This window comes from Anser anser (assembly GCF_964211835.1).
Source record: "Anser anser genome assembly, chromosome: 6".
Classification (NCBI taxonomy): Eukaryota; Metazoa; Chordata; class Aves; order Anseriformes; family Anatidae; genus Anser; species Anser anser.
In genome coordinates, this window is record NC_139726.1 from 27,298,882 (window position 1) to 27,326,784 (window position 27,903).

Consider the following 27,903-nt stretch of genomic DNA (forward strand, 5'->3'; position numbering starts at 1 on the left):
GGGCAGGGGCGAGAAAACAAATCCAAACAAACGAAACAAATCCAATCCTAATAAGGTTCATACTGCAGGGCTTGGCTGGTGTGACTGAGTGAACTGACACCCAAACCTGCACACGGCAAGGCAGACCACAACTGGCTGATAGCAGAAGGATGCAAAATACCAGCTGCGATATTTAGTAAATAAACTAAGATCCAGAAAAGCAGACAAAACAGCTGTCCCTGAAACGCAATATGACTAAGACCTACTTTCCTTTGTGGAAAATCTTATTCCATACACATGCAGGCTAAATTTAAGAGACGATTTAAAAAAGGCATCCGTCTTCACAAAGACTGCCCACAAAAACTCCACGTGAGCAAACACTGCCTTGGCATAAACACACATTTTTAAAGGTTTTATGTAAAGCCAACCATATGATGTATTTTGCCTGTTAAAACAGATTACAGATTATTTTCAAGAAACGTAAATTGCAAGTAATTAACCTCTGGAATAAAATGCTAAGCAGTAAACATAACCTGTTAAAAGTATTTAATGTATGCAATATTGAAAATATTGAAGAAAAAAAGAAAATACACTTTTAAGCTCTCTTAGGAAATAATGCCTACTGGGAAAAAAAAAAAAAAAAAGAAAAAGCACCCACAGCCTGATTAGAAAAGTTAAATTATTTACTATTTAATAAAGATTTTCCTTCTTTTAATGTACTAAAAGAAAGCAAAAATATGGATGGGGTCAGTTACACACAGATAGGTAGGTCTAGGGTCTTAAATGTTTTGCTATCTGCTCTAGGACAAATTACTTAAAGAACTTTGCAGACATATTAATTTAAAATATGGTTATAAAAGTTAATTTGTAATTAAGAAAGGAATATTCCTTAGGAAAAAAGTGTTTCCTTTTTTGAGAGAGAAGTGTTTTTTAATGCAAATTTGAGATCTCTGACCTGACTCCCATTGAAATAGACAGAAGTCACGGTATTTTAATGCATTTTGAACTGAAATTTATGAGATCATTTTAAAAAGCAAGATTAAGATATATATACAAGACAGAAAAAAAGTCATGCTTGCAACAAACAATGATTTATTTCAAGGCTAACAGCTTCTAAAAACCTATTCTGAATTTTGTTTCCAGGCCAGTTAGGTTAACCAAAACATATTTATTTGCAGGTTCAAAGAGACCTAAAAATAGCACAATGACACTTTTTTTTTTTTAATCCTAGGCAAGTATTGAAACCGAAAGATACTTTTTACTGCTGTCTGTTTATAAACAAGTTTACCAACTTCTATTTAGCCTATTCTCTTAAGGTGCCTATATAATTTTTGAAGTACAATTTAACGTGTGGCATTTCATTTTTTAAAAGAAAACTGAAAATGCATGCAAATGATCTGATAAATAATCCAAAAAGCTTCTTCACAACCCTTCCCTTTAAGGCTGTCGTGTGTAATCATCAAGGGAATTCTTGCTGATTTCACGAAGAAAACAAAGACGGCACAACTTAGCAAAAGGGTAGAGCGAGCAGGCGGGCACGGTGACAGCGCCGTCAGGGGAGCACTAGAGCAGGCTCTCCTTTAAAGCTGTTTGTTTTCCAGTACTTTCTAAGCTACAAGACCCCGTGCTGGAATCACCTGGGGGGCACCCTCCTCTCTGGCTGCAGGGAACAAGTCTCATTCCCCCACCGATGAGAGTGTCCCCACCAGCTCGCTGCCTGCGGCCAGCCCCGCACTGTCACTCCCACTGAAACACCCGCGCGTGCCTCCAAGTGCTGCCACGTGGAGCCCTGACTCCGCTGGAACCCTTTTTAAAAAATAAAATATTGGAGGAAAGAATAACGAAAGCAAACATTTGGCTTGTGTTTCCACAGATGATGGCAACAGTATAACTTTTATAGATTAAAAGGGTCAGAAGGCAAGCATACTCAAAATGTATTGCTGTTTGTTTAAACATTAATTTTAAACCAATCCAGTGATTTTCTGAGAGTTCAGGAGCCACTATAGTATTGCATAAGAAGTCCAACAAGAAGTCAGAGGATTCTGCCCATTATCAGCCAACCAGAAATGCTGAAAACAAGCTGTCCGATAATGCAGAAATGAGCTGTTCGCTTTCTTCTTCTAATCTGCTCTGAGAAGCATTCCTCCTGCTATCTTCCGCGGAGTCAAATGGAAAAGGACCACAAGAGCAGACACAAATGAAGAAACAACTATCTTTTAACCAGCTTTGCTATGGAAAACAGTAAGTAAATATCCAAAGAAATAGTTTGAACTAATTCATCTTCAGCAGCAGACAGACTATAGTGCAAAAATGTTGAAGTAAAATACTTCAGGTAATAACATCCTCTACAGAAGCTTGTAGAATAGAAATAAAAGTTTTAAAAGGCTGGTGTCAAGTGAACATGTCTGTGTTTATTCATAAATAAAATTAGGAAAGCTGCTGAAGAGCTAATACTGGGCAGACTGATTGAAGTACAAAAGCAGCTGGTACTATACAAAAATATATCCATAGTGATCAGTTAATAAAGAATTTAATTGAAGTGCATAAAATGCTAGAATGGAACAGAAAATGTCAAGACAAGGTATCAGTATGTGAAAACAAGGAAGAATTCAAAGGAAGTTAAGACAAACAGAAGACAAAACATACACAGATGACCTTTAGAAGTTGATGAAAAAAGAGGGATCTATGGAAGAACCAGATCAAATGTCAAAGAGAAAAGAGTGTAAGGGAGTCATTTGATAGATATATCTGCTTTGAAAATTATCTGTGATTTAAAAGATGAACTGAAAGTTTGTTCGTATTTTCCCAAAACATTTTAGTTCAAAAGCTACCTTTTAAGTAAAAATAATATTTGTGGAAGTTTACTCTCTGACTACTGATTCCCTAAAACCAGTGGTTTTTCATAACTGCAGAAATCCTTTCTTTTAAAAAAGGAAAGTAAAGATCTACACCCTGCTACTAAGCTTTGATTCGCTAAAGGCTCTCAGTAGTTACTGTCTTGGTACCTGTCTTGTTAACTGAGATACAGCTCTCTTGTTCACCTTGTGGACAATCTTTAGAGATGGTTAGAAGTTCTGGTGAGTTTCAGGATTTCCAGTTAATCATGAGAATAATGATGTTAAATGTTACTTAACTGTGATATTTAAAGATTCAACAAATGGAAGAGAGCTGTAGTATCAGAAAGTCCATTCACACAGTGAAAGAGAACCCTGTTATAGAAACGACAGTCAAACCTTACTGAGACCCCAATTACCTTTTGTTACCAGTTTCTTTACAATACCATGCTTGGGATGCTTTGCTTTAACTTTGCACCTTAAAATTTACATTAATAGAGATATGAATTATCATATCCTGGTGTAAGTCCAGACTCATGGTTTATCAGAATAATTAGAACACTGCAAGCCTTTCCGCATCAGCTGCTAATACCTGCTCTGTTTATCCCTTCAGTCACAACACTTCCTTGCAGTGCTCCAAACTATTTGACAAAGGTTTATTCAACACTTCTTAATTAATAAAAGAAATACTATGCCCTTTAAAAAGACACATTAAAGCAAATATCCTACGCAATTACCATAAGGAGTAATAAGTAAAATGCAGCAGGTTTACTACAAACCACACACAACTCCCTCCACTTGGTTACAATTCAGGAAATATCTCTACTCAGCAAGGCACACAAGTTCGTGAATAAACTTCACTAAACTCAATTAAATTTAGGCAAATAACCTTGAAATTCTTTCCTGGTGTATCCTTCTAATAGCAGACTGCATAAAGGTCTCTAAGTTAGGTGAAAGCTGGGACTGAAGGTGGAAAGCTGTTTCGTAGGTCTTACAAACAAGGTGGAAAGCTGTTTTGCAGCTCTTACAAACAAATGATTCAAACAATCCTTTGTTTCAGCAAAGCACTTAAACGAGTGCTTAGGGCCCAGTGCCTCCACATAAAGTAAAGCTCACATTTACATGATTTACTGCATCAAGGCCAACATGAATACTGAAGAATCATACTCACTCATGTCTTTCATAGCCGAGGCTTTCTCGGATAGACCACGCGACCTGGTAAGGGGAGGCTTGCTCTGAATCCTCGAACTCCTCTCCACTGTCTTCAGACCAATCCAGCCCTAAGAGAATTGAAAACATGAAAGCTGGGTGAAAAGTGTATCCACCTCACACAACTCTCTCAGCAACCCACAGCACAATTATGCTTGATTAAATATATAACTTTGCCAATTACACTGGAAAGTTATTGTAGCAGCTTCACTGTGGTATGCAAATAGCATGCACTGATTTTTTTTTTTCCAAATTTGAGTCTTCCATTTAAAATTCTTATTGGCCTTTTTATCCATAAGCAGTGAAATCAAAATCACTAGCTTTCTTACCTACAGAAAATATTACAGTTTCTGTACCAAGCACATGAAATCTTTAGAGATGAGGTAAGAGAAGTCCCTGCCACAAAGAACTGACTGCCTGGTAATTTTTAACGCTATATGATCTAAATAGGTCAATTCCATTTCTGTTTATATTCTGACCACTGCTCTGTGCCAAAACATGCAGAGAATAGGAAAACTGTAAGACAGCAGCATGGACAGAGAGAGATAAGGAGCTACGCAGGACATTCCTCTGCTCAGTCTTTGTAATTGCCTGCAAATGCATATATTAGCAGGAAAAGAGAACTACAAAGGTATGTGAACACTCAGGCACTTTTACAGAGCAGCATGCTTTGGCTTAATGATGATACAGTAGGATCAACTCATTGTATGCACCAGCAACCTCTGTTAGACAAACTAACTGGACTCTGTTTCTGGCTTTCCTGTTAAGTTCTCAGGTGAAAAATTTCAGCTGAAGCATCATCTTTTACATTTTTTCCTACTCTCTCTCCCCCACATCCAATGATACTCTTGGCAATCTCTTGCCGTTGGTGGGATAAAAATCCTGTAGCCACTTTTACAAGCCATCGTTATTGCTTTTTCACTTCCTTGTGTGCTCCTTTAAAACGGAGCAGCAAGTTGGCCAGAATTAAGAAGAATTTTTGCTGAAAATAAACCAAACAACTATATCTGAGATGATTCTGAAGTCAGATGCTTTCAGTTTGGGAAACACATCAGTACTTGGTTGCCTACTTTCCAAGTTAGAGACATACATACACATTTGGAATACAATCATCAGGAGCCCCTCCAACATTGAGACATTTAGAAGCAACACTTACACTAATCAGAAATATCATAAACCCTATTTTTCAGTAATATCAGCATCCTGAAAATACCTTAATTCTTTTTTTTTTTTTATTTTTAAGATATGCATATGAACTAAATTATTTCAACACATTTGATAAAATGCTAGAATTATACTAGCAACTTAATTGTTTTCTACTCTACCCCCATCCATAAAGGAAGGGAAAAAAACTTCATCAGTGGATAAAGACTGTGCACAACAGATACCATCTAATAAATCATTTACCCGAAGTTTAAAAACAAAAATCAGAGGTTGGGTTCTTTTGCTTCCAATGGGCACTGCAGAAATGAAGGAATAAAATCTAATCCAGACTCAGCAATACTTACACTAAGGACTGCAGCTACATTAATATCCAGTAACATGCCTCTAATAGAAAGTACACATAAAACTGAGTGCATCTCTTTAAAGATTCTGTGCAGCCATCTCTAGTGCTACTCCATCATTAAACAAATCCTAAAATTTTCTGAACTGCCTAACTACTCTTTAATATTAAGGCATATTGTGAAGAAGTAACACATACATTTTCCTGGTCTGCCTTGTTTAATACATGAATTCTGTTACTTTGCCAGATATGAAGTCTTCCAAGTGTATATATTCATTTTCACATTTATTGTAGCATGGTATTTGCATAACTCTACGTTTTTAGGTCTAATCCATTTTTCTACTAAGCCTCTTTTTTTTTTGGAAAACATATTCCCTTCAGTGCAAACATCACTTGATAACGTAAAACATTAAACACAGAAAGTGATCTTTCTCAAGACACAGGTCACTTTTCAAGCTATTTGGGTCTGTGACACTTGAAAGCGCCTCTAGAGTTGCCATTCCGCAGAAGACCTGCATTACACAGAGGGCCATCAAACAGGATTTCTGAAGAACAATGTCCTTTAGAGAATGCTATGGGATGCTAATTATCTTCTAAACAAATAGTCAAGCTATCCCGTGAGTGCCAAAGTGCAGATCTTAACTGCAAATTAAAAAAAGGTTAATTGAAATGGCAAAAATTACAGATGTTTGCAATGAAATAAGATATTATATGAAGTACTTCCAATTTTTTTGAAGTCTTAAAAAAAATTATATCAACACCCACAAACGCATCATAAATGGCATTCCTGCTCTAATATCACACACTGACCTCTATTTCCCTTTTTCCTATCAGCATTTAACTTGTTTGGAAAATACAATCTAAAACTAAGCAGAAAAGTACGGTAACTTTGGAGAGTGAGGGAGATGCAAGGGCTGCTAGGTGTACCTAAGTCTGCATTCATAATCAGACAAATAAGCCCTAAGGTCTGCTGCCTTTTTAGAAGCTTCATAGAGCACTACAGCCATAGCAGCAGGTTGGCTATTTCCACTTACATTTTTGCAAGCAGCAATTGATTAGCATGGTTTCTAGATAATAAGGAAGGAGGAGACTATTTCTGCACTGATATGCAGACAAGTCTCCACCTCTCTAATTACCTGTATAACGGCACTGCTTTCCTGCCTGGCACAAGGACAGCCTTGGGCTTTTGTTAGCCAAGTTCCACATATGAACAGGCCCAGTCATGAAAAACTCTCTTGTGCTCCAATTTTCCTAGCCACGTTAACCAGAAATTTACATCTGCACAGAATGATGGGCCAATCTCCAAACTTTCACTTGCACTTATTTTGTAATCTGCACTTGTCATATATTTAACATTCAATCTAACCTTGCCTACTCATGTAGGTACAGTTTGCACTACACCTTTACTACTGCAGTTGCAAACCGTCCATACAGTGCCTATGTGATTAAGCAATGTTCTTCAATACCTCAGCTTGATTTCTCAAATGGTTAATGGGACATTAAGAAGAATAAACAATAAAAATGTCATAAATCATATATGATAGGTCCAGGCATTCCCTTCATAGAGAGCAGGGCTAAAGAAAACATCAAGAGTTCAGGTTTCTTTCATAAGGACCACACGTGCAAGCAGGACGGAGCTATGGAGACATTCCTCTTTTGTGTTCTGGTCTCAGGTTAAAAAAAAAAAAATGAGAGGCAGTGCATTTATTATCTACCCACCTAGATGTGGAAACAGATCAGTGTCCAGCTGCTGTTTTCGAGTGCACAGTTTCACCAGTCTCTGTAGCCGGCTCATGCAGGATGAGTGCGGAGAGAAGGCTGTGGCTTTCATTAGGACCCGATCAGTCCTCGGAGGGTCCGTGACCGGAGCCCTAGCAGGTGGCAGGAGGGGCAGAGGTCTCTTGTTAGACAACTGCCGGGCTTGTGCTATAGTGTGTGTGGTGGGTGCCACTCCCTGCATTGGTAGGCTGGTGTTCGGAGGTTGAGGTGACTTGCAGACTAAGCCCTGCGGTAGCCCTGTCGGCTTTAACGAAGCTGATGAAGGTGGCAGATGGGAGTGCTGCTGCTGCAGAGGCTGCTGCTGCAAAGGTGCAGGAAGGGGGCTAAAGTGCTCTTGGCGAACTTTTAAAATCTCTGTCTCTCTCTGGCGCTGCCGGTTTTGAGCCAACTTGCTCTGCAACTTTTTCCTCACCGTTGCCCCTTTCTTTAGGTCATCATCCTCCTCGTTGAAAGCAAAGGGGTCTTCTAGTTCTGCCTCCAGGTAGTGGAGAGGAAGCCTAGCCCCGGGAGGGGAGAGGGACATCCCATCCAGCCCATTGGGCATCTTCAAGGCCAAGGTGGGCACTGTCAGACTGAAGGCCATAGTATCCATCTGATGCCTGACCTTTACCTCCTCTATGGGATCATTCTTTTTCTTCCTCTCCTTTTTCGGTATAAAGCCAAGTACCTGCAGGTGGCTGTTGCAGTACCTTTGAAAAGTAAAAGCAGACAGTTCTTAATTCAGTTCTTGTAAGTAACACCTGAAGAAAACAGTCCACTAAGGGGAAATCCACATACAACATGAAAAATTAATCAAAACACAAGGGATTTTATAAAAAGTGTACACTATCACTTCTAATACAACAGCTAATTGTGGTGTTCCCGACCTATAGCAGAAAATAAACTTTTACGAGTGACAATTTGAAATCTTAAGATACAGAAGTATTCACTGGTTATTCGTTAATAGGAGATTCACACACTGTATTCAAAATATTTACTCTCTAATAGGGTAAATACTCACAAACCAAAGTGAACAAAACAAATGGCCTGATAAAAACACAGTAAGAACTCAAGCCATTAATTCTGATCATACAGAACCATTTCAAAAGCTCCCAAGAAAGAGTACAGGGAAGAATACTTCTTTCATTTGGCTGTCCTTTCACTGGAAGTAGTTAGCATTTTCATCAACACCCACATCATTCTCATGAATCCCAATTGTAGTAGGGAGCAGTTTCTCACAGGGACAATCTCACTGGAGAAATACCTTCTTGAGAATGGTCAGTACTTGGTCTTCATGAACAAGAAGCTTAAATATTAAGTCCTGTTATAATAATTTAACATAACAATTTTGTAGCCAGAGGATTAGCTGAATGTTCTTCAAATAAAAATTCAGTTTAAAAGAAATTCTCTGTTCTTGGAAAATGTTTACACAATGCCAGGAATATGTATACATACAATCCACAAACACAGACTCCAAGCTTCTCTAATGTAAAAATCTTTTAATATAATATATAAAAAAAAAAAGGAAAGCCTTTAAAAGTTTGTTACAATTTATAGACTCAGATAACATACTAAGAAATAAACAATTATTTTTTGTCTGGTTAAAACAAGCAGGTGTTAGAAATACAAGAATCACAATCTGATCCTTTTCCTGCCTCTATAGAATGCCCCTAGCAATCAGGCTTCTGCCTGATCCCTTGCAGGATCCTATTTACAACCTGCAGCTCACAGCAGAAAACAAAGATATGAGGAAAGACTGATGTCTACATCATGGTATTTATGGACAAGATAAGGGAATATCCATGAAAGTATTCCAAATCGAATAGAATCAAATAGAATCTCCTGGTCTTCATGGAGAAAAAAAATAACACAAAAGTCCAAATCAACTCCCCAGAAGGTATAATGCTTTTGTTTAGTAACTTCCAATTTGTTGTCCCACCCCTAAAGAAGCAATGTGTGAACTGCTTCTAAAGGGTCCATAAAAGGTAAAAAAGAAAAAGCAAATTCTTATATGCTCTTTAGCAATCTCCATATATGTAGTTTCTTGAAGGATTCACACCCATAAGGTTTTACCAATCAAAAAAGGCTGAAAAACACTACTACATATTATTGTCTAAATAGCTTCTTCATTACATTAAGTTGTAAGTAATAAATGTATCTAAATGAGACAGGATGAAAGCCAGCATGGAATGGAGTTCTTATTAGAACAGACTAGAATACTGTAAGGTCATACCAAGAGGTGCACTTTTAAAAATTAAATTCTGTAATGAGGTCTCAATAAAACTTCCGTTAAATTCAACAACACTATTCACATAATTAAAATTAAGCATTTTCTTAATATTTTTTTTTGAACAAGACTCAGATCAGTTAGAATAGCACTTTCAGTATGACAGAAGAAAAACAACAGACAAGAAAAGCACAACATTTTTTTCCCCTTAATCCAATCAAAAAAAATTTTGCTCAGTTTGAATGTTTCCCTTATATTGTTCACATCTCCATGCTGTGTTTGTGCAGGAGTGAGAAGGTAAAACTGTGAAAACCAAGGAGAAAGCAAAATATAGAAAAGGTGAATAAACCCATGAAAAGGTAATTAGTTTATCATCCTTCTCTGAGTTTTAGGCTGTTATGTGTTTTGCTTGTTCGTTCAACTCTAACAGGATCATTTTTACATGACAGAGAATAAAGCTTTGGTTCTTACAACCGACCGTGCTGCATTACTGAAAGCCAACAATATCTTACACAGGCATCACCTCTGGACACAAATCCATAGATACCAGACTACAGCATAAGGAAAATACAGATCACACACTTGCAGACTCCAGTACCCACTGACTTGGCTCTGCATCAATTCCCTGTTTTCCAGCATAATCGAGGCTGATACACTTTGCCCACCAGACTAAAAGGAGCAAGAAGAAATGGGGACTAAGTCTTCTCTGGTAGCTCTACATGCAAGCAGCTTTGGCTAGGCATAATTTATGGGGACCAACTCCACCATGGCCTTGCCAGACTCTGGCCGGTCCCACGTGGAGCCAGGTGGGCATGCACACTGAATTACTTCCCTGCCCTGCAGGCTCCAAGGCAGCTCTTTAGCTGGCCCTGGCCCAAACTGGCTCTGGCTTTACGTAGTGCTGCAGAGCCTGGTGCAGATGTCAAGTGGCTCTGCTGGAAGCAGCCGAGAGCCAGCTGAGTTGAGGCAGGAAGTTCTTTGGATCAGAGGTAATGCCAGGGAAACAGCTCATGCTCTGTAGAAGACAGACTACCAGGAAGACAGACTAGCTCCTGGAAGTAGCACAGTGCTTTCCACGTGGCTCTGAGCTGGAAGCCCAGGAGGGTGAAGCTGGCCCTGCACAGAGCCAGCGCTGGTGAGCCTGCCGTAGTGGCACAGTTTGTCCTTTCTGTAACCTGCCGGTGAGTTATTCTCAGCTGACAGCACCATGCTGAGTACCTAATACAGTTTCTTCCCCTTCCTTATTCAGCACTAAAGGCACCTATTCTGGAGCAGGTAAGGTCAAATGCAGCCAACAGGTACTTCAAGAGCAGTGGGTTGATATCCATTAAAACCATCATAACACAAAGCTCACAAAAGGTGATGGGCCACAAAGGCAGCAGCTGGACAGTTTCCCACATTATGGGGAAGTTAAGAATCCAGAAAGCAAGGTTTTCTACCTACACCTGCATCGTGCTTCACAATACATCCCAGGTTTGTGTTGGGTTTGGTCACTTATTTCAAGGAAGATCTAATTAAACTGCAGAGTAGCTTGCATATTAACAAAATATGTACAGACTCGCTTGAAAGAAGACAGATAAAATTATGTTTAACCTACCTGAAGTATAACAACTCTATAATAAAAAAAATAAACTGAACTTTATTATCTATGCATGTATTTGAAAAAGAAAAAATGAGGAAACGTATTCAAGAGGAAATGCAGATTCATAGCCCATGTTAGTGTATGTTCTTTCAAAGCAAAATCGTGAATATAGAAACTAGACTTCAAATAAGGCAATGAAGTCATGCACTATTAATAGATTTAATTTGTAGAATGTTAATGGTTAATAAGAAGTTTAATAATATAACAGAATATTAAACATCGCCGTGGCTAGTGGCATCTCATTTGTCCGGGGTCAAGGGATAATTATTTTTAATTATCTGTGGAAAGACTATGAGGCTTTTGGCATATAATGCATGAAACCTGTCAAGACTTCTTACTTTTCATAATCTTTAAAGATATATAGGAAGATAGCTGTCAGAGCATCCTGCTTCTGATCATGTAGTTACATGTCTGAAACTGACAAAATGACCATCTGACAGAAAATTTGTACACAGAAAATTAAAAGCTGAGAGTGAAGAACTCAGACAGAGCAAACATTTTTATATTGAACAGAATGTGAAAAAAGTCTCCTAAGAAACACATACAGGTTCGCCTGCCAAAAATAAAAAAATAAAAAAAAATGTTTGGAGCAGGCGCAGTCTTATCACTAGCATTCATCAAGTTTTATTGTTAAAACTAAACTCTGCCCTGAGAAGCAGTCTTTTAAAATATTCTTTCAAACTATCACATCCTCTCATTTGAAATTAAAAGTTTATTTTCTCCTTCAGACACCTGCTGTCCTCTTCAAGTACTGTAATGTGACACTCGACATGCAGTTGAATTATTCTAATATAACATACACCAGATGTCATGACCACACTTCACTTTAACTTGAGAAAAATCAAAAAGAACAAAGTGTGAACTCGATTCAAGGTGTAAAGAAAAATCTCAAATTCCATGGGAACATATGAGACCTAAGAAGTGTCATTAAGTATTATCATTTCTATTGTTTTTAAGTATGAATCCTTGTAAACAGCAACTCTGGCTGAGTCCGTTCTTACATCAGAAATTACAGCATATCATTTGCTCTAACAATGTCTATGATCATTTTTACAAGCTTATTTCCAAAGTGCCTCAATTGTACAGCAGCAAAGAAACAGTCAGCGACTGTCAAATTACAGCTTAAAGTTATTCATCTTGTGCCATTTGAGCATTTGCCCTACAGCTTTTGACAAACATTCATGCTTTTTTCTCACTTCATCAGTCTCCTCAACTGAAATGGCAGGTGAAGTGCAAGTTAATTTAGAGCACAGTCCAACTGTTATTTCAGACAAGAGAGGGAGCTGTGAGCCGAGAAGGAAGTTATATGTAGGGCACAGTGGGAACACTGCTAATAATGCAAAAGGTTAGTGAATGGCAGCTAATAATGTGAAAGGTCAGTGAAGAGTGGTTTGGTTCTTTTTTGGCATATTTTGTTTATATTTTAGTTTAAAAAAAAATGTTTCTAACAGAACAAACCTCAGGTAGTTAACAAACACATTAATTAAATACTGTGGTACTGGCAAAACCTGCAGCAATGACTGAAAATTTAGTCATATTTACCAGCCAAGATCAGAAAAAAATCTGCTATTTCACCCCAAGCAGCACCAATGAGATTTGCCTTCAAAAAGTCTTAAAGAGAAGAAAAAAAAAAAAAAAAAGCCCTTGTGGTTACACTATAGGCTGCAATTCAGGAAAACGTGTTTGAATTCCCAGCTCTCCAACAACTTCAAGCATTATCTCTTGCAAGCCATTTAATACATGGGCACCTCAGGCATCTTCATTTGGGCAGGGAGAGGGAGAGAAAGAGAGGAAGCAGAGAAGAAAGGGAGTGAACAGCACTTTCGCAGCTGGCTGACTGTTATCAAGCAGTATGTATTTTATTCCAGTAATACACCACCACAGATCAGTACTAAAGCAAGATCACTGAACTGTAATTCTGCATTTGTCCCTGTGTGTCACTGCTCCCTAAGCCCAGAAGGTATGCACTTTTCAACTGTTTATCCTGAAAAAGTAGATGAAAGTGTGCTTTTGCCACAGCTGGCCAAACAAGTGGGCCCTTTTAAGAGCACATACTGTGAGTGACATGGCAAATTAGTTAGATCAGCAGATATTGTGTAGCAGGTTTGATCCACAATTTATAGTGAATTTGAGCGAAGCAATGAACTCTTCTGAAAACTTGGGACTAAGTTCCTTGGGAGTAAGTTACTGTCCCCTTTGTGTACTTGACACCCACTGAGAATAAAATAAAGTTTACTGGTCTTACAACAAAACCCTCAAAGAAACATCCTGGAATTCAATACACTCAGGCCAGTTCCTCCCTTATCCTGAAACCACACACAGTCTTAAAAGGAAGCTCATGCCTACATCCCAGCCACTTCCCACATCGCAGACAGGCAACCGCCACTCACCTACGATCCTCAGATTTGGGGATGGGGTTGGTGCAGCGTTGGCTGTTATACTTGGCCACATATTCACATTGCTTGAAGGGGGCAGTCTTGTCCTCCAGAACGTGTCTGATACAGAAGGCGTAGCCGTTAAGTCGCCTCTGCTTGCACAGTTTGGGGCTATACGAGCACAAGGGCTTATTGTCAACCTCAGAGAAGTGTATGTGTTTGCCTTCATACATCACGTGACTCTATTCCTTGTGAACATCAGCTGAAAGAACCAAAATATTAAGAAAAATCACATAAGGAAAAGAAAATGCATTCAGTTATACATTGCGTGTTTCATGTTGGTGGGAAGAAGGGTCCCAAAACAATACCTGATTTTAAATCTTCTGTATCATATCAATGTTAAGAGAGAGCCCCAAGGACACCACTATCCTGGAATGATGAATCAAGATGAAGCAGATTGTCTACGGAAAACATCAAAAAGGTCAAAGTCAGTCAGAATACAACAGATAGGATCATCCTGCTTAATAAGTAGGTGGCCAGAAGCAGCCATTTAACCTGTGATTCAGGTAGCATCCAATAAACCAAAATCATTAGCACAATAGTTTTCAACTAGCAGTCACAGATCTCTGGAAACCATAAAGGGAAATTATTGAGGAAAAAAGGTTTACCATCACCTTACTTAAACCTGCCAAAAAAATTCCACTCATCTACCAGTAAATTATTAGGAGCTACAAGTTGAAAAAGGTTAAGCAACGAATTAGATCACCTGTTTTCAGGAATCATATTGAATGCTAGTGTAACATTAAACCAATTGATCACAGAAAGGTTTTCCTTCAAGTATCTTTGCCTACAAAAATGCTGGAGACTATCTTTGCTCTACCAAATATTAATTTTATCATGCAGTGCAGGATTTTTTCTTTTTAAGCTGTCTTAAACCAGCTATCACACCTGGTGAACAGACTTCATATCTTAAATTTGCACAAGCTTTTGCAAGCATCATTATGAAGTCCTTCCTAAGGTCATCACAGTCCTTCAGAGCTTCACCTGCCTTATTGTGCTTGCTTTAGGTAAATGCTGCCCTTAATGATTACCCCCATTGACCCCAGGAAGGCTGAAATGTCATTTCAGCAGGAGGCCGTTTTCTTCCCCATTGCCCCAAAACAGATTCCCACAGTGCAATGAAATACCAAATTCATGAAAACTTAAGGTACTCTTCACAGGGATCTCCTGGAAAGAGTCCAGCGGAGGGCCACAAAAATGATACAGGGCCTGGAGCATCTTCCCTGTGAGGAAAGGCTGAGAGACCTGGGTCTGTTCAGCCCGGAGAAAAGAAGACTGAGAGGGGAGATTGATAAGATATCAATGTTTATAAATACCTGAAGTGTGGCAAACAGAAAGATACGGCCAACCTCTTTTCAGTGGTTTATAGGGACAGGACAAGGGGCAATGGCTACAAAATGTATCACAGGAAGTTCCTCACCAGCATGCGAAAGAACTTCTTCACGGTGAGGGTGACGGAGCACTGGAACAGGCTGCCCAGGGAGGTTGTGGAGTCTCCTTCTCTGGAGATATTCAAGGCCCGTCTGGACGCCTACCTGGGCAGCCTGCTCCAGGGAACCTGCCTTGACAGGGGGGTTGGACCCGATGATCTCTTGAGGTCCCTTCCAACCCCTACAGTTCTGTGATTCTATGATTTTCTACCACTATGCAGTCTTTAGCAATCAATTTTTTTAACACACACACAAAAAAACAACAAAGCAGCATCAAGTAATACTTAACAGTACAGACAAACTGCAGCTCCTCTGCTACAGCCAGCTTAGCCTGCATAAGGCAGCTCTTATTCAGAAAGGCCATCCTGAAGCACAGGAATAAACTGAAGATGGTGTGTTCAGCACAGTTCAGTTTCATACGCATTATGTATCAAGCAAAGGAATGTACATAGAGGTGATATTCAGGAAATATGTAGTAAATGAAAGACATGGGACAAATGTACAGATTACCACCTCAACCGACTTAGCTATTCCCAAGGCCCCAAATGGCAAGCGAAGGGAACCTACGGCCTTTACAGAAAAGATCCCACTTCCTCTGGTGAAGGAACAAGCCTTCTCTCCCCACTGCATAAAAACACCTTGAGAAAACAAGAAGTACCATGACATCTGGGGATCCAGGAAAGTAACTTTAAGTCACTACGGTAAAACCAAACACCCTAATGTACCTCTAGCAGTAAACTGCATAAACCAGACACTTCCATTAGCATGCATCTAGCTGTACAGCCAAGCACTAAAAATTCAAAGATACACTTAACAATTACTTAAATAGTTTTACAAGTACACACGCAGCACACGCAGCGTGCAGGTTGGAGACTTGCCACAAAACGTAGGTGGCACAAACGCCAGCGACCTGATTAATCATTTGACAATAACGAGGATCGTCCCGTATTTCCTCTTCATACACATAGTTCCCTTTCCACACTCTGGGGCAGGAGCCTGGCACTTTGTTTACACCAAACAGCCAAAACACAAGCACAGATATCAAAAACAGTTCCCATCACCTTTCCCTTGATGCATGGGAGCACAGGAAGGAGCAGACTGCATAAATTTGAAACTGATCACTGGAGTATGGCCCTTCACAACACATTCACCCTACAAGCAACTATGTGAAAGAAAAGAAATCCCACAGCCTAGAAATAGGTGGTGACCTGGGTTTGGGTCCCAAACGCCTGACAAAAAGCGCTCTCCATTACTATGGTAGAGAGAGTAATCAAATGGGTCTTAACTAATTGCATCTCTTACACAGAGTGAAACTGACAAAGTCTTTTGCTCTGGAGTTTGCTGCTCTCAACAGCTACCCAAAGCTTGTATTTGTGACATACTGGACAGGGTGAAAAATTGGAAAGAACACCTGAATCTTGCAAAGATGAGGTGACCCACATGCTGCTCTCTTTCTCTTGTATTTACCAGCACCTTTTAAGCTACTGCTATTATGCTTTGTAGAGTTTTTGATTGATCAATGACCTCCTTCTCTTTTGCACAACCCAGCAATATTTCTTGCCTGAAGGTTATCAAGCAACAGACAAAAAAAGAGTTTTTCAGAGCAGTTCCAAAGTAAACAACAAGAAACATGTATCTGGGGATACTAAGTTAGGTTTCTGTAAGAAAAATACACTGCAGTTCCCAGCCACTATAATCCTGGATTTATTCTTGTGCCCCCAGTCTTATTTTTGGATTTAGCTCACAATTAAGTCTTATTTTTACACTTGACTGTGTCAAGGAAGGCGCAGTATTTTCCATCTCACTTGTCAGAAAGATGCAGGACACGAGTATGATGCCATATGAAACATTTAAGCAAAAATACTAACAGTAATCCTCAGGGAAGCCAATGAGCTCAAACATGTATTTGGGGTCTATATATACACTAAGAGAAGCTCATAAAAATATAACCATATTAAAAATCCTGATAGGAATCGAACAGTGCAACTCCAGAGTAATGAACAGAAAGCGAGCTAATACACCTGGCAGCCAGTGTTATATAGAAGAACTATAGCAATTCTCTCAAACTGCAATGATATCTTTATTGGCAGACTCCTATACAGACCTCCAAAAGACAGCAGCACTGTGCGGACACACTGCCGGAGACTGAACTCATGCTATGCCTAAAACAAGCCTTTCCTTTTAGTTCCATGCTACATACATATACACACACACTAACACAACAAAGACTTTTTAATCTATCAATTCTGATTTAATCTGATGTAGTATTTTATTTCGAGCAAAATAGACAGGAGTTCTTAACAGAGCTTTTTGCTGCTACACAAAAGTAGCACAAGCATGGAACAGGCACAAGTCGCCTAACTGAAGAGAACTGAAACTACACTTAGCTAAATAGTGGGTGGGGGAGAAATTATTTTTGTCCCACAGGATTCAGTAAGAGATGACGGAAACATGGACTTCCCCTGGAAAAATCAAAAGCTCAAGCAGCTGTACTTTGCTGCAAAAATATCAGGGTAGAAAACCTTTTAGAAGTTGTTTTGGGGTTTGCAGTTACACTCCACACTGAAGCTGTAGACAGGTTCAAAACAAACACAATTCATGCCTGCATGTGCTCACACTGGCTTTAGCCACAATTCATGAATGAGAAACCAGACGCTACTTCTTGAGGAACCTACATTTTCCTTAAACTGCTTCTAAACAAATGATTTAGAGAGTCTGAAGCAACAATGCAAAGAACAGAAGAGAACCCAGAAATCTGTCATTGCCATTTGTCATTGCCAAATGATGTAGGTAGGACATGAGTGATGCTGAAAAAAATGACAGTGGTAAGGGATAAGGTGAATACAGAGCAGTCATGTACCAAATCACACAACATTAGAACTAGCGGTACTTGAGAAAGCTAGGTTGACTCAAAATATATTAAAGAAATATTTCTTTATTTTTGCTACTCGCAAGTGGTGAGCTGCTGAATTTGCTGTCACGGGAAGCTACAGAAGCAGACAGCATCAGCAGGTTCAGAAAGTTCACAGACAGTGGGGACAAACAGATACTATAGGAAATGGGCAGTGACGTACCTGCCAGCATGCCTAATTTAATAAACACGGATGTTGGAGAAGCAAGAGAAAAAAAAAAGAAAAAAAACACTAAAAAGCAGCTGGGCTTTCATACTGTCCCTAAATAGCATCAGTTAGTTCCACTGTCCAAGACAGAACAGTGGGCTGGATCGACCCCTGATCTTACCCAGCAGGGTACTCCTTATGTTCTTATAAGCTTACCCCTAACATTTGTAATTTGATAACATTAATTTCTCCCCTTCTCCCACTTTTTACACCCGAACAGATGACTGGAAGATAATCTACTTGCCGTGGTAAAAGCCTTATCTGGACACGTGAAGAGCAACAAATTGAGTGTCCTAGCAAGGCTTTCCAGCAAGGACAGGCAGGACCCAGAGCAGAGTCACACTCTGTGAAAGCACCACTTTTAGCAGATCTACTTGTTCCTGCTGAGTGCAGCCACTGGTGGCCTGTAAGACAACAGGGAGTGGTTTGTAAAGTGACTGTGAAAGAGAAATAAAAGACTTAAACACACACATGCACACACCTGTGCAACTGTCAGTGCCTGCTGCCAGGCATTGGAAGAAGCCAGCTCCCAACTGCTTTTAGGACTCGCAAAAAGGCATAATAGGTTTCCTTGCAGTGCACATCAACTCCAAGGCAACTAAGCTGTAGATCTGCACTCCACATACCCTCTCCTCAAACAGTTAAAGTCCTTTGGAGAGGTCAGGAAATGCTGTCACAGCAAACTTTGGGGAAAAATCTTTGCTAGATCACACAGAGTATCGGCATCATGTCACACAGAAATTTGGTACCTTGCATCATCAGTATTTTACAGAGAAGTTAACGGCTATTAGAAAGCCTGAAATTTTTTTTACAGTCCCATCAGTAATTTTACAGACCCATCAGTAATCCCAAGAAAACCCTGTGCAGAAAATAATTTAAACCATGTGGGTTAGACACACTCTTAAATGTATGCTCAGAATTTGACATTCAACCTAAACAAGACCAAATTTAGGCAATGGAATCCCCAAATGCATTGTAAATTGCAACACAATTACACATCCGTGGTTAAAAGATGTATAATTAAGAGGAGAACTTAGAGGTTCACAGACTGCATCCAAATAAAAGTCATGACTAAAGACATCTTAACAGTGTTGGTTTGAATTTTCTAACACCAGTGCAGATTTAATGCTGTATTGCTTGGTGTGTTCATGAGATTTCACAGACAAGGTACAATAGTCTACACACGCTTCCAAAACCATCAACCTGAGGCTAGAAAGCAGAACTCAGATCTCCCTGAACCTCAGCTTTTCCACAAAAACAGGCAGCATAAATAGTAGCTTTACCAACTCTTCAATTTGACCAAGAGATGAATTCCCTGTGTTCCACTTGCCTGACCCTTTTGCTGGGACCAACAGTAAATACATGGATTTTAAAGTGTTTTGGCAACATGCAATCTAATCCACTCAGAGATGAGCAGAGACCATAAAAAATCATGACAAAAAGACACACATTTAAAGCTACCTTACTGTAAAACCTTCCCATCAGTACTAGTAAAAATATAAGAAAGAAAGAAAGAAAAAATACTCCTTTTTCTTTCCATTTCATACTAGGCAATGAGCACCTCCCTGGGAAGAGCTCTGTTCTATCAAGAGAAGCTACACCACATCTAATTGTGGTCAACATCAACGCCACAAAGCTGTAACTTCTGTCCCCATCCTACGATCTAACCATAACTTTGGCTTAGCTCTGGTCATTTAACAACTCAGGCCTCTACCATGCTCAGCTACCAAACCGAGCCTGCTGTAATTCTAGAAACAAAACAGAGTCTTATTAGTAAAAACATCCAAAACGAGACAAAAAACACTTGGAAGCAACCAAAGTCAGCTACGTGAATGTTTATAAGGGACAATTTTATTAACCAGAGGAAAATCCTTGTTCAGTAAGACCTCTGAAGAGCCCCACACAAGTACAGGCATTGCATACGTGTGCCTGTACCCAAATAGATCTACCTGCAAGACCAAGGCACTTAACATATAAGATAGTACAAGACATTTTTAGTCGCCACCTAGAATCATATTTTGGACTAATTTTGCATGTGAAAATCTACCTAGGAAGACAGAAGCAGCAACAATTGTCCTCATTCTGCCTTTTTAGAAAGCTTCTACTCTGCAAAAAGACAATTTATATTGCATAAGAACGTCCAGTGTATTAACAGAAAAGCAGTAGTACATTTTAAGCAACACTGGCAATATGAATTATGCTTCATAATACAATACAATAAATACAAAACTAAATTTTAGTATTATTCCTAATAATAACTAAATAACATATAGACTTGTAACAAGTTCCAATCGACAGCAGAAAACATAACTAAGGAGACGAGGGAAGAGGCACTTTCCATTCCAAACTGATCAGGTTGTTGTTTTTGTTTTCCTATACAAAATGAACTTCAGCAGGCAATTTAATTTCACCGGATTCACCCATCTGATAAATAGTACCTTAAATAAAACGTGACAAAGACAGCCCAAAATCTGAAGACCAACAAGCTTTTAAGACCGCAGGAATTTAAGAAACTTCAAAGGATTTCTTAAGAGGAAAAATGCTCAGTAGGAAGATTTGTAACTGAAAACCATAGCTACGAGCACACTCCTATAGATTTCAATAAAACATTTCCTAAATACGGTTATTCCTGATCTAAGTAAGGCTCCAGACTGGTTCCATATCACTGGAAGTCTTTTGAACAAGGATTTCTCTATTTGACCTGATGGTCTAAGGCCCCAGTCCTGCAGTCCTATCCACACAGGCAGATTTTCATGCTTGCACAGAAACACAGTTATTTCAACATGGCTATAAACAAGACCAGGGTTTGCCAGGGAGACTGGGGCTGCAGAAAGAAGGCCTTCAGACACAGCAATAAATGGGACATTTAGGCAATTGCAACATCACAAAAAATGCACTTTAAAATGTTATCTCAAAATATCAAAACCACGATCCAGAGAGAAATCAGAGACTAAAACATACCACAGTATACCTTGCATCTGTACTTGAATTTACAAAAAAAAAAAGCCGTAAGTCCAAGTCTTTTATTTATTCAAATAACAGCTAACCTGCACTTGCATATGAAGTTAAACAAAATGCCTTAGCCTTATTTCTAGTCCCAATGGTGCAAAGACAAACAAACTTATTTTCGCACAATACCAGAGTATCATTCTTGCTTCAGTGGGAACACTCAATAAATAAAATAAAGCAGCAGAGCTCCTCACAGAGCAGCCTTTTAGCAGTTGTAAGCTATCGAAGTTTCAATACAGTATTACAATAAATTTGTACCTCCTGAGGGTCTACCATACTGCGAGAGCATGGTACATGCAACTCTGTAGGACCAGGCCCTACATAAAACTCATTCATTCATCATAAAAGTATTGAAACATCAAAATCACTCCTACTAAGTAAATTTGGGGTTGCTTTCTGTAGACAATTTAGATTTACAATTAAATTTATCTTACATGTGTGTACATTACAAACAAATCACATAAAAGGCTGAAGATGGCTGCAAAAATGTCACTAGACTGCAAGTAACAGCTTCACACGAAACATTAGTGTTAGGGTTTATCCATCACCAGCACTACCCGGTCAGTAAGGTCTTAGTATGACACTCTGACAGTACAACGGTGCCCACAGGATAGGACGCTCAGCTGTAAGGGAATGATGCATTGCCCTAAATTTGCCAATTTTAAGTATACCAATCCTCAAAAATTGAGAGCATCCTTAAAATAAACCCTCATCATATGTTGTTAAGTAACAAAGTTAGAACTAACTATAGATCTACATATTTTAATCAGATGGTGTAATATAAGGCTTTAAGCTAAGTGTTACTGTCATTCCCCAAATTTATTCAAGGTTACTTGTACAAAGCAATTAGCCTTCTAAACTAAAAGTCATTTTAAGGAACATTTAAACCAAAGTACACATCTCCAGCATTAGAAACCAGAGCTATTTCACCTGTGCTGGGTGAAGCGTGTTGGCTGGCTTTCCAGTGGGCTCACTTCAGAACTACCAGACGTTCCTTTCCCTGAAAAAAAGCATCCTTTCATTCCCAGCTCCCGGCAGCAGCACCAAGTAGGCAACTCCTGCCCCACACCTGCCCCAAGGACCGACGGGGCCCCAACCCACGCTGGGACCCCTTGCCACATTTGGGGACGCGGGACGGGGCCGGAGTCCGAGTTCTACTGTGCCCTGGTTGTTGAGGGGCCTCGAGGGGAGCCCCTTCCCCTGGCTGGGGGGCCATCACCCCAGCCCACTCACACCCACCGGCCGTGGCAGGGCTGGGGGTGACCGGGGGACCCCGGGCAAGCCTGGGGCAGCCACCAGCCCTGGCACATGGCAGGGCAGGGAGGCGAGGCTGAGCTGGCCCCTCACCCCCCACCCTCGCCCCCGGTTTGGGGGGCACCCCCGTGCGGGGGTACAGCACTGGGGGAGGGCACTGTAGGCACTCTGACGACCTCCCCGCAACCGCAAAAAGCCCCCTCAACCACCCCAAAAAAAAGTTGCGGGGCGAAACCACCCTGGGCGAGGGGACACAACGGGGAGGGGTGCGGGGGAGGTCGCGGGCAGGGGGGGGCGGCGGCCGCGTCCCGGGGCACCCCCGGCCCATCCCCGCGGCCACCGAGGCGGGGGCGGCGAGGGGGGCGAGCACCCTAAAAACGCCGAGAAACTTTCCAGGCCGCGGCCGGCGCGGCCCCGCACGCCCCGCGGGACCGGCACCGCCTCCACCGCGGCGGCCCCGGACCGGGCTGGGGGCAGGGGTGCCCCCCACCCCCCCGCACCGCCGCCGCTGCTCATTAAAAGTCATTTTGGGAAATTAATGCCGCCCCCGGCCCCCCCGGCCCGCGCCCCTCCCGCCACCCCCCCCCACCCCCCTTCGCCGCCCCGTGGAGGTGGGGGGGTGGAAGCAGCCCCGCCGCGGCGCCCCCGCCGCCTTCCCCCCGGCCGCCCGGCTCCGGCGGCGGCGGGGCTCGGCCCGCTTTGGGCCCGGGGCCCGGCGCGGGGGGCCCGGCCCGGCGGGGCGGGGAGCGGAGCGGAGCGGCCAGGCCGCGCCGCGCTGAGGCCTAGCGCCCCCCCGCCCCCGTTCTCCCCCGCCGCCCTTCACCTCCCGGGCAAAGGCGCCGCAGCGCCGCGCCCCGACCCTCCCGCTGGGTCCCGGCCACCGTCTCACCCCCCTCCGGGGCTCCTCTGGGCGCCCGAAAGCCGCAAACCCCCCCCGGCTCCCCTCACCCCCCCCGCTGCGGCCTACCCCGCCCCGGCCGATCCCCGGCCTCGCGTAGCCCGCCTCTCCGCCCGCCCTGTACCCTTCGCACCGCCTGCCGCGCTACGCGAGCTCGGGGATGCAGGCCGGGCCTGGCTTACCTTTCCAGCTGCTTTTTTTTTCTCCTCTCTCTCCTCTCCCCCCTTTCCCTCTGTTGGGCTGACAGATCAGAGTTTCCTCCCCAGCAGAGGGACTGGGAATGGGCTCGGGCTCTGTGCTGAGGAGCTGCTGCCCCCCTGGCTCTGAGAAGATCCTGATTTTTGTGGGGAGGAAGCTTTGGGGGCTCTTTATTATTTTAAAACTACAAAGTGCTCAGAGGGTAGGTGATTATTAAGGGGAATCCCTGAATATATTCTCCAGCAAAGAAGGCAGGGCTGCTGGGGCTGCTCAAGAAGAGAGCCAGCAGCCTCCTACAGCACCACTACAGGCACTGAGAGGACATAACATCAGAGAGCGGTTCCTCTGCCCTCCAAAACAACAACTTTCCTACCATCTTGGAGGTAGTAGAGGGAGAGAGGGAGGGGGAAAAAAGTACAGAAGGTTTTTATAAAGTGTCAATTTGGGGGAGGGAGCCAAATGGCCAAAAACAAATTTTTAAAAATCATTTATATGACTTTTTATTTTAAATAAAAATAAAATACAAAGGCATGAGGGTTAAGAGATAATTTTCTTTATAACGAAATAAGATCAGCTTTCTGGGGAAAAAAAATTAAAAGAAGGTATGGTCACTTTTTTTTTTAATTTTTATTTTTATTTAAAAATTTATTTAAAAATTAAAAGTATTTTTTTCCTACAATTTAAAATGTAGATAAGTTTTTATTGCTGTTGTTTGATAGTTCTAAAAATGTATGTACAATTGTGAAAGTTGGTGTAACTTTTTTGGTGCTGCTGCTCTCAATAGAACAACTGAAATTGATGTGGGACTGTTTGGTAGAACTGTATCGTTATGTCTTCTCACTCGAGGCATTGTAAATAAAACTGAATGTACAGGTAGGAAAAAAAGCTCTTTTAATATTTTTTTTGGGGGGGGGGGGGGGAGGGGGATCCTGTAAAAAAGCCATGGGGGATTTAATGCAAGTGAGTGGAGCCTGTGATATGTATCTGAAAAATTCTGCTTATCTGTCATAAATTTAGCATTGTCTGCCCTTCAGTATGGAATGTGAAAAATAAAGCTCATAGAAAAAAAATGGAGGTAATAATTGAATTTTCTTTTTAATATTTTCAAAGCACTTTACAGCTTTCTAAAAATCTGTTTTGGTTCTTTTTAAGTTACTGTTTTGATTTGGGGGCTTTGTTCCTGATATTTATGAATAGTGTTATTCCTGACTTCTTTCTTACAGAGTTGAGAAATGTTATTAATTTATACTATAATACCTTGTAATGCAGAATGGTCGTTGTGTTTTTCTTTTTTGCATAAGCTTTTATTAAATTGTTTAAAATGTATGGAAAGCTGTCAAAATAATGTGAGATGCTACTGTGTATCTATAGGTGAAGACACTGATCACTGTGTTCAGCAGACCTATGATAATATTGCTTGTGATAGGTTTATACTCAGCCCTGTACAGGGATGAACTGCTAAAATATCTATTTATTTCTCCTGAAGGAAGATGAAATAATCAGAAAACTAATGAGCTATATATATAAAAAAAAAAATGCGTTTTTTTCCATTGTAAAAATTAGTCAGGTGGTATAGGCTAATTGAACTGCAATCAGACTGAAGTCATGTCAATGAAGGTATTGAATTGTTAGTATGTTATCACCCCCTCCCTTGCCTCTGTCAGATCTGAAATATATTGCATTATCTCAATTACGGTAAACTTTTATTTAAATATATATATATTTCTCTGAATTTAGATACATTCCCTCATGAAAATATACATTGTGAGTTGCCTTGCTAGTATCGTGAGTGTAGTTTGTGTGTTTATAGTGGCATTTTCATTTAGATAAATCAGTTTGAATTAAAGTATAATTAAAAGTCACTTGGTCTGTGCATCAAACTGCATATTTTTGCTCGACTGGATTATTTTTTTTTAAGATTATGGTTGGTCCAATTAGCATACTTAAATAATGTTGAGTTTTGCATTCTGTGAAGTTATTGCAAAGCTTTTTTTTTTTATCAGATTATTAATTTATTAAATGCATTATTCTGCTCTGACATTAGGAAAAAATAGTAATAATCAAATGCGTTGCTACTACATCTTGTTTTAAAAGTTTGTGTAGAAGTCATGGCATAAGTAGGGTACTTCATAATCTTACCAGTCATGATTGTGTTGTTTGAAGCATGAAATGTAATGATTATTTTTGTAGGATATTTAAACAAAAATACTTTTAAATTTTATATTTAAAATTCACTACAGGAGTGACAGGGATTACAAATGTTGTTTATGATCAGGATGATTTAAAAAAAAAAAAAACTTTTGAAATACTACAAATAATTGATCTCCTGTGCCAATGGATTCAAAAATTTAACAAATGCAGCATAAGCTAATATTTCCTTTTATTCTAAAAAAAGTAAAGGACCAAATTCTCAGACCCCAGTTTTTCAAATGCTTGGAGGCCTGATTAATAATTGAAAAGTGTTTGAAGAATCACTTAATACTTACTTGCATAAAACTCTTACGAAGTCATTAGGATTTGATAGAGTACAGAATTCAAGTTTCTGCACTAAATGTTTTCTTGCGTATAGCTATGTGTTGAAAAGAATTGACACTTCTAACTAGATCAGTAGTTTAGTGTAACTCAGATGTAAGTTTGTTCTCTTTATTGCACAGTTAAAAAAAATTTAGTGTTTTAGAGAGGGAGGCATAACACAAACAACCGATCTGTACTGAGACTTTCTGTGGCACTCTTGAGAATGCCCATACAGCACACTGAGGACTTTTTAAAAATGGGACATAGATGATACAACGTGTTAAAGAAAAGGCTATGAAAGCACTTGAGAACCCAACTACAGAGACAATATTAAACCCTTTCTTTGGTTTATGTGCTTGACTTCGCGGGTACTGACTTTAATCGGATTACATGCATGCCTAAATTTAAATATGTATCATAGTAGCATTACACATTTTGGTGACATCCTGAGATCTGTTTGATGTGTGTTAATTGCAAAACCAGAAGCATAATGCTAAAGAAAAAGAGAAACATTTTGAATCTAATTTGTAATAGGAAAACTGGAAAGGGATATTTTTGAGTGTCTTTTTCTAGGAAAAACAAAACAAAACACACAACTTTTTAAGGAGGATAAAGTAAAGAGGAAAAAATCACTAGATCTTAGATACACGGACTGTTGTGTAATTATTCAACAGAGAAATGAGTATCTCCACAATATGTACAGAGGAATTTATTTAACACAACTTTATTTGTCTGAGAGAATTCAAAATATTTACTTTTAGCTACTTGCTAAAAATTGCAAATATTATTTTATTTGTTTTGCTCACAACGAAATGTTACACTAACACTTCAAAGGAGCAAATTCTGTTAGGTTTAGTAATGTAGAATCTTAAATATATAAAACATTTATGGACAAGACTCGTAACTTGTGAGTCGCATCATTTTGACAGAGTGGCTCAGCACTCTGGAGTTATTTTAGAGAAAAATTCGGTGTCTATGACTCCTGTACAAGGACGGCATGTGACCCCAAAGCAAGAAACATCCCCTGTGCAAAATGCAGACGCGAATTCTGGAGATTCCATTTCCTCATTACAGAATAGGTCTGTGTGGCCAAACCCCTGGACCAACCGCTCCAGCCAGTAGACATGCTCTGTGCTTGAGCACAGGGTGGTCAAAGAAAATTAATGTTCCCTAAATCACTAGTTCCTAGCTAATGAAGCATACTTTGCAGATGTGCCTCACTAGTATTAATAGTGAGACAGAGGGCAGCATCATAGCGAATAAGCTTTGTGAGTCTAATAACAGAAATTAAATAAATGCTTTAGGTTGTATACCAGTTATTGGAGGAGGCTGCTTCAAAAAGCAAGCTTTGACTCTCTCCCAAGGTCATATGCGGCCCAAATGCAGACCTCAAGCACCCCTGGAGCATGACTTAGATTTGATGCACGTAGTGAAGGTCTTGGCTTTTCAGCAACAAGTGTTGTGATGTTGGTGCCATGGTATTACTGCGTGACAGACACACAGGTTCTGAGGAAACAGTTCCAGTGTCTTTAAATGCTTGTGAAAGTGATCAGCAATGTATTTAAAATACATGAGAGTATTGGAAAGGGGAGGAACAACTGTGTGTGCAGACTGTTAGAGATTTTCATGCGTAGAGCCACATTTATGTATAAGATCTTGTCTTTAGGAGTTTAAACACTGATGAGAAAAAAAAATTCTGATAAGATCCATTCATCTTAGTAAGACCTTGAGCAGCAGTTTTATGTAGTGTTGGTTTATTTAATTGTGGTAAGTTCTGGAGTCAAGATATCCACAGGACAAACCATTCATAGAGCTAACTCATTTTGCTTTACTTCATTTAGTCATAAATGCTAGCAAAGCCACGCAAAGTACAAATGACTATCCTTGTTTTTC

The 27,903-nt window shown here is 40.3% G+C and overlaps 1 protein-coding gene across 5 annotated transcripts in view; it reads right to left on the reverse strand.

Moving 5' to 3' along the window:
- Positions 1–23,872, reverse strand: part of INO80D (INO80 complex subunit D) — a 45,439-nt gene extending 21,567 nt beyond the window's left edge. For 3 of the 5 annotated variants that reach the window (XM_083842239.1, XM_083842237.1, XM_083842235.1), the window contains exons 1-6: positions 23,481–23,872; positions 22,077–22,146; positions 13,897–13,989; positions 13,544–13,790; positions 7,246–7,994; positions 3,985–4,093 (exon numbers count right to left, since the gene is read on the reverse strand). In XM_083842239.1, coding sequence (XP_083698365.1) covers positions 3,985–4,093; positions 7,246–7,994; positions 13,544–13,761 — 1,076 coding nt within the window. In that variant the 5' untranslated portion in view covers positions 13,762–13,790; positions 13,897–13,989; positions 22,077–22,146; positions 23,481–23,872. Of the gene's footprint in view, positions 1–3,984; positions 4,094–7,245; positions 7,995–13,543; positions 13,791–13,896; positions 13,990–22,076; positions 22,147–23,367; positions 23,397–23,480 lie in introns of those variants that run through there. The other 2 variants (XM_083842236.1, XM_083842238.1) reach the window with 2 other exon arrangements.
- Positions 23,873–27,903: the final 4,031 nt, after the last annotated feature.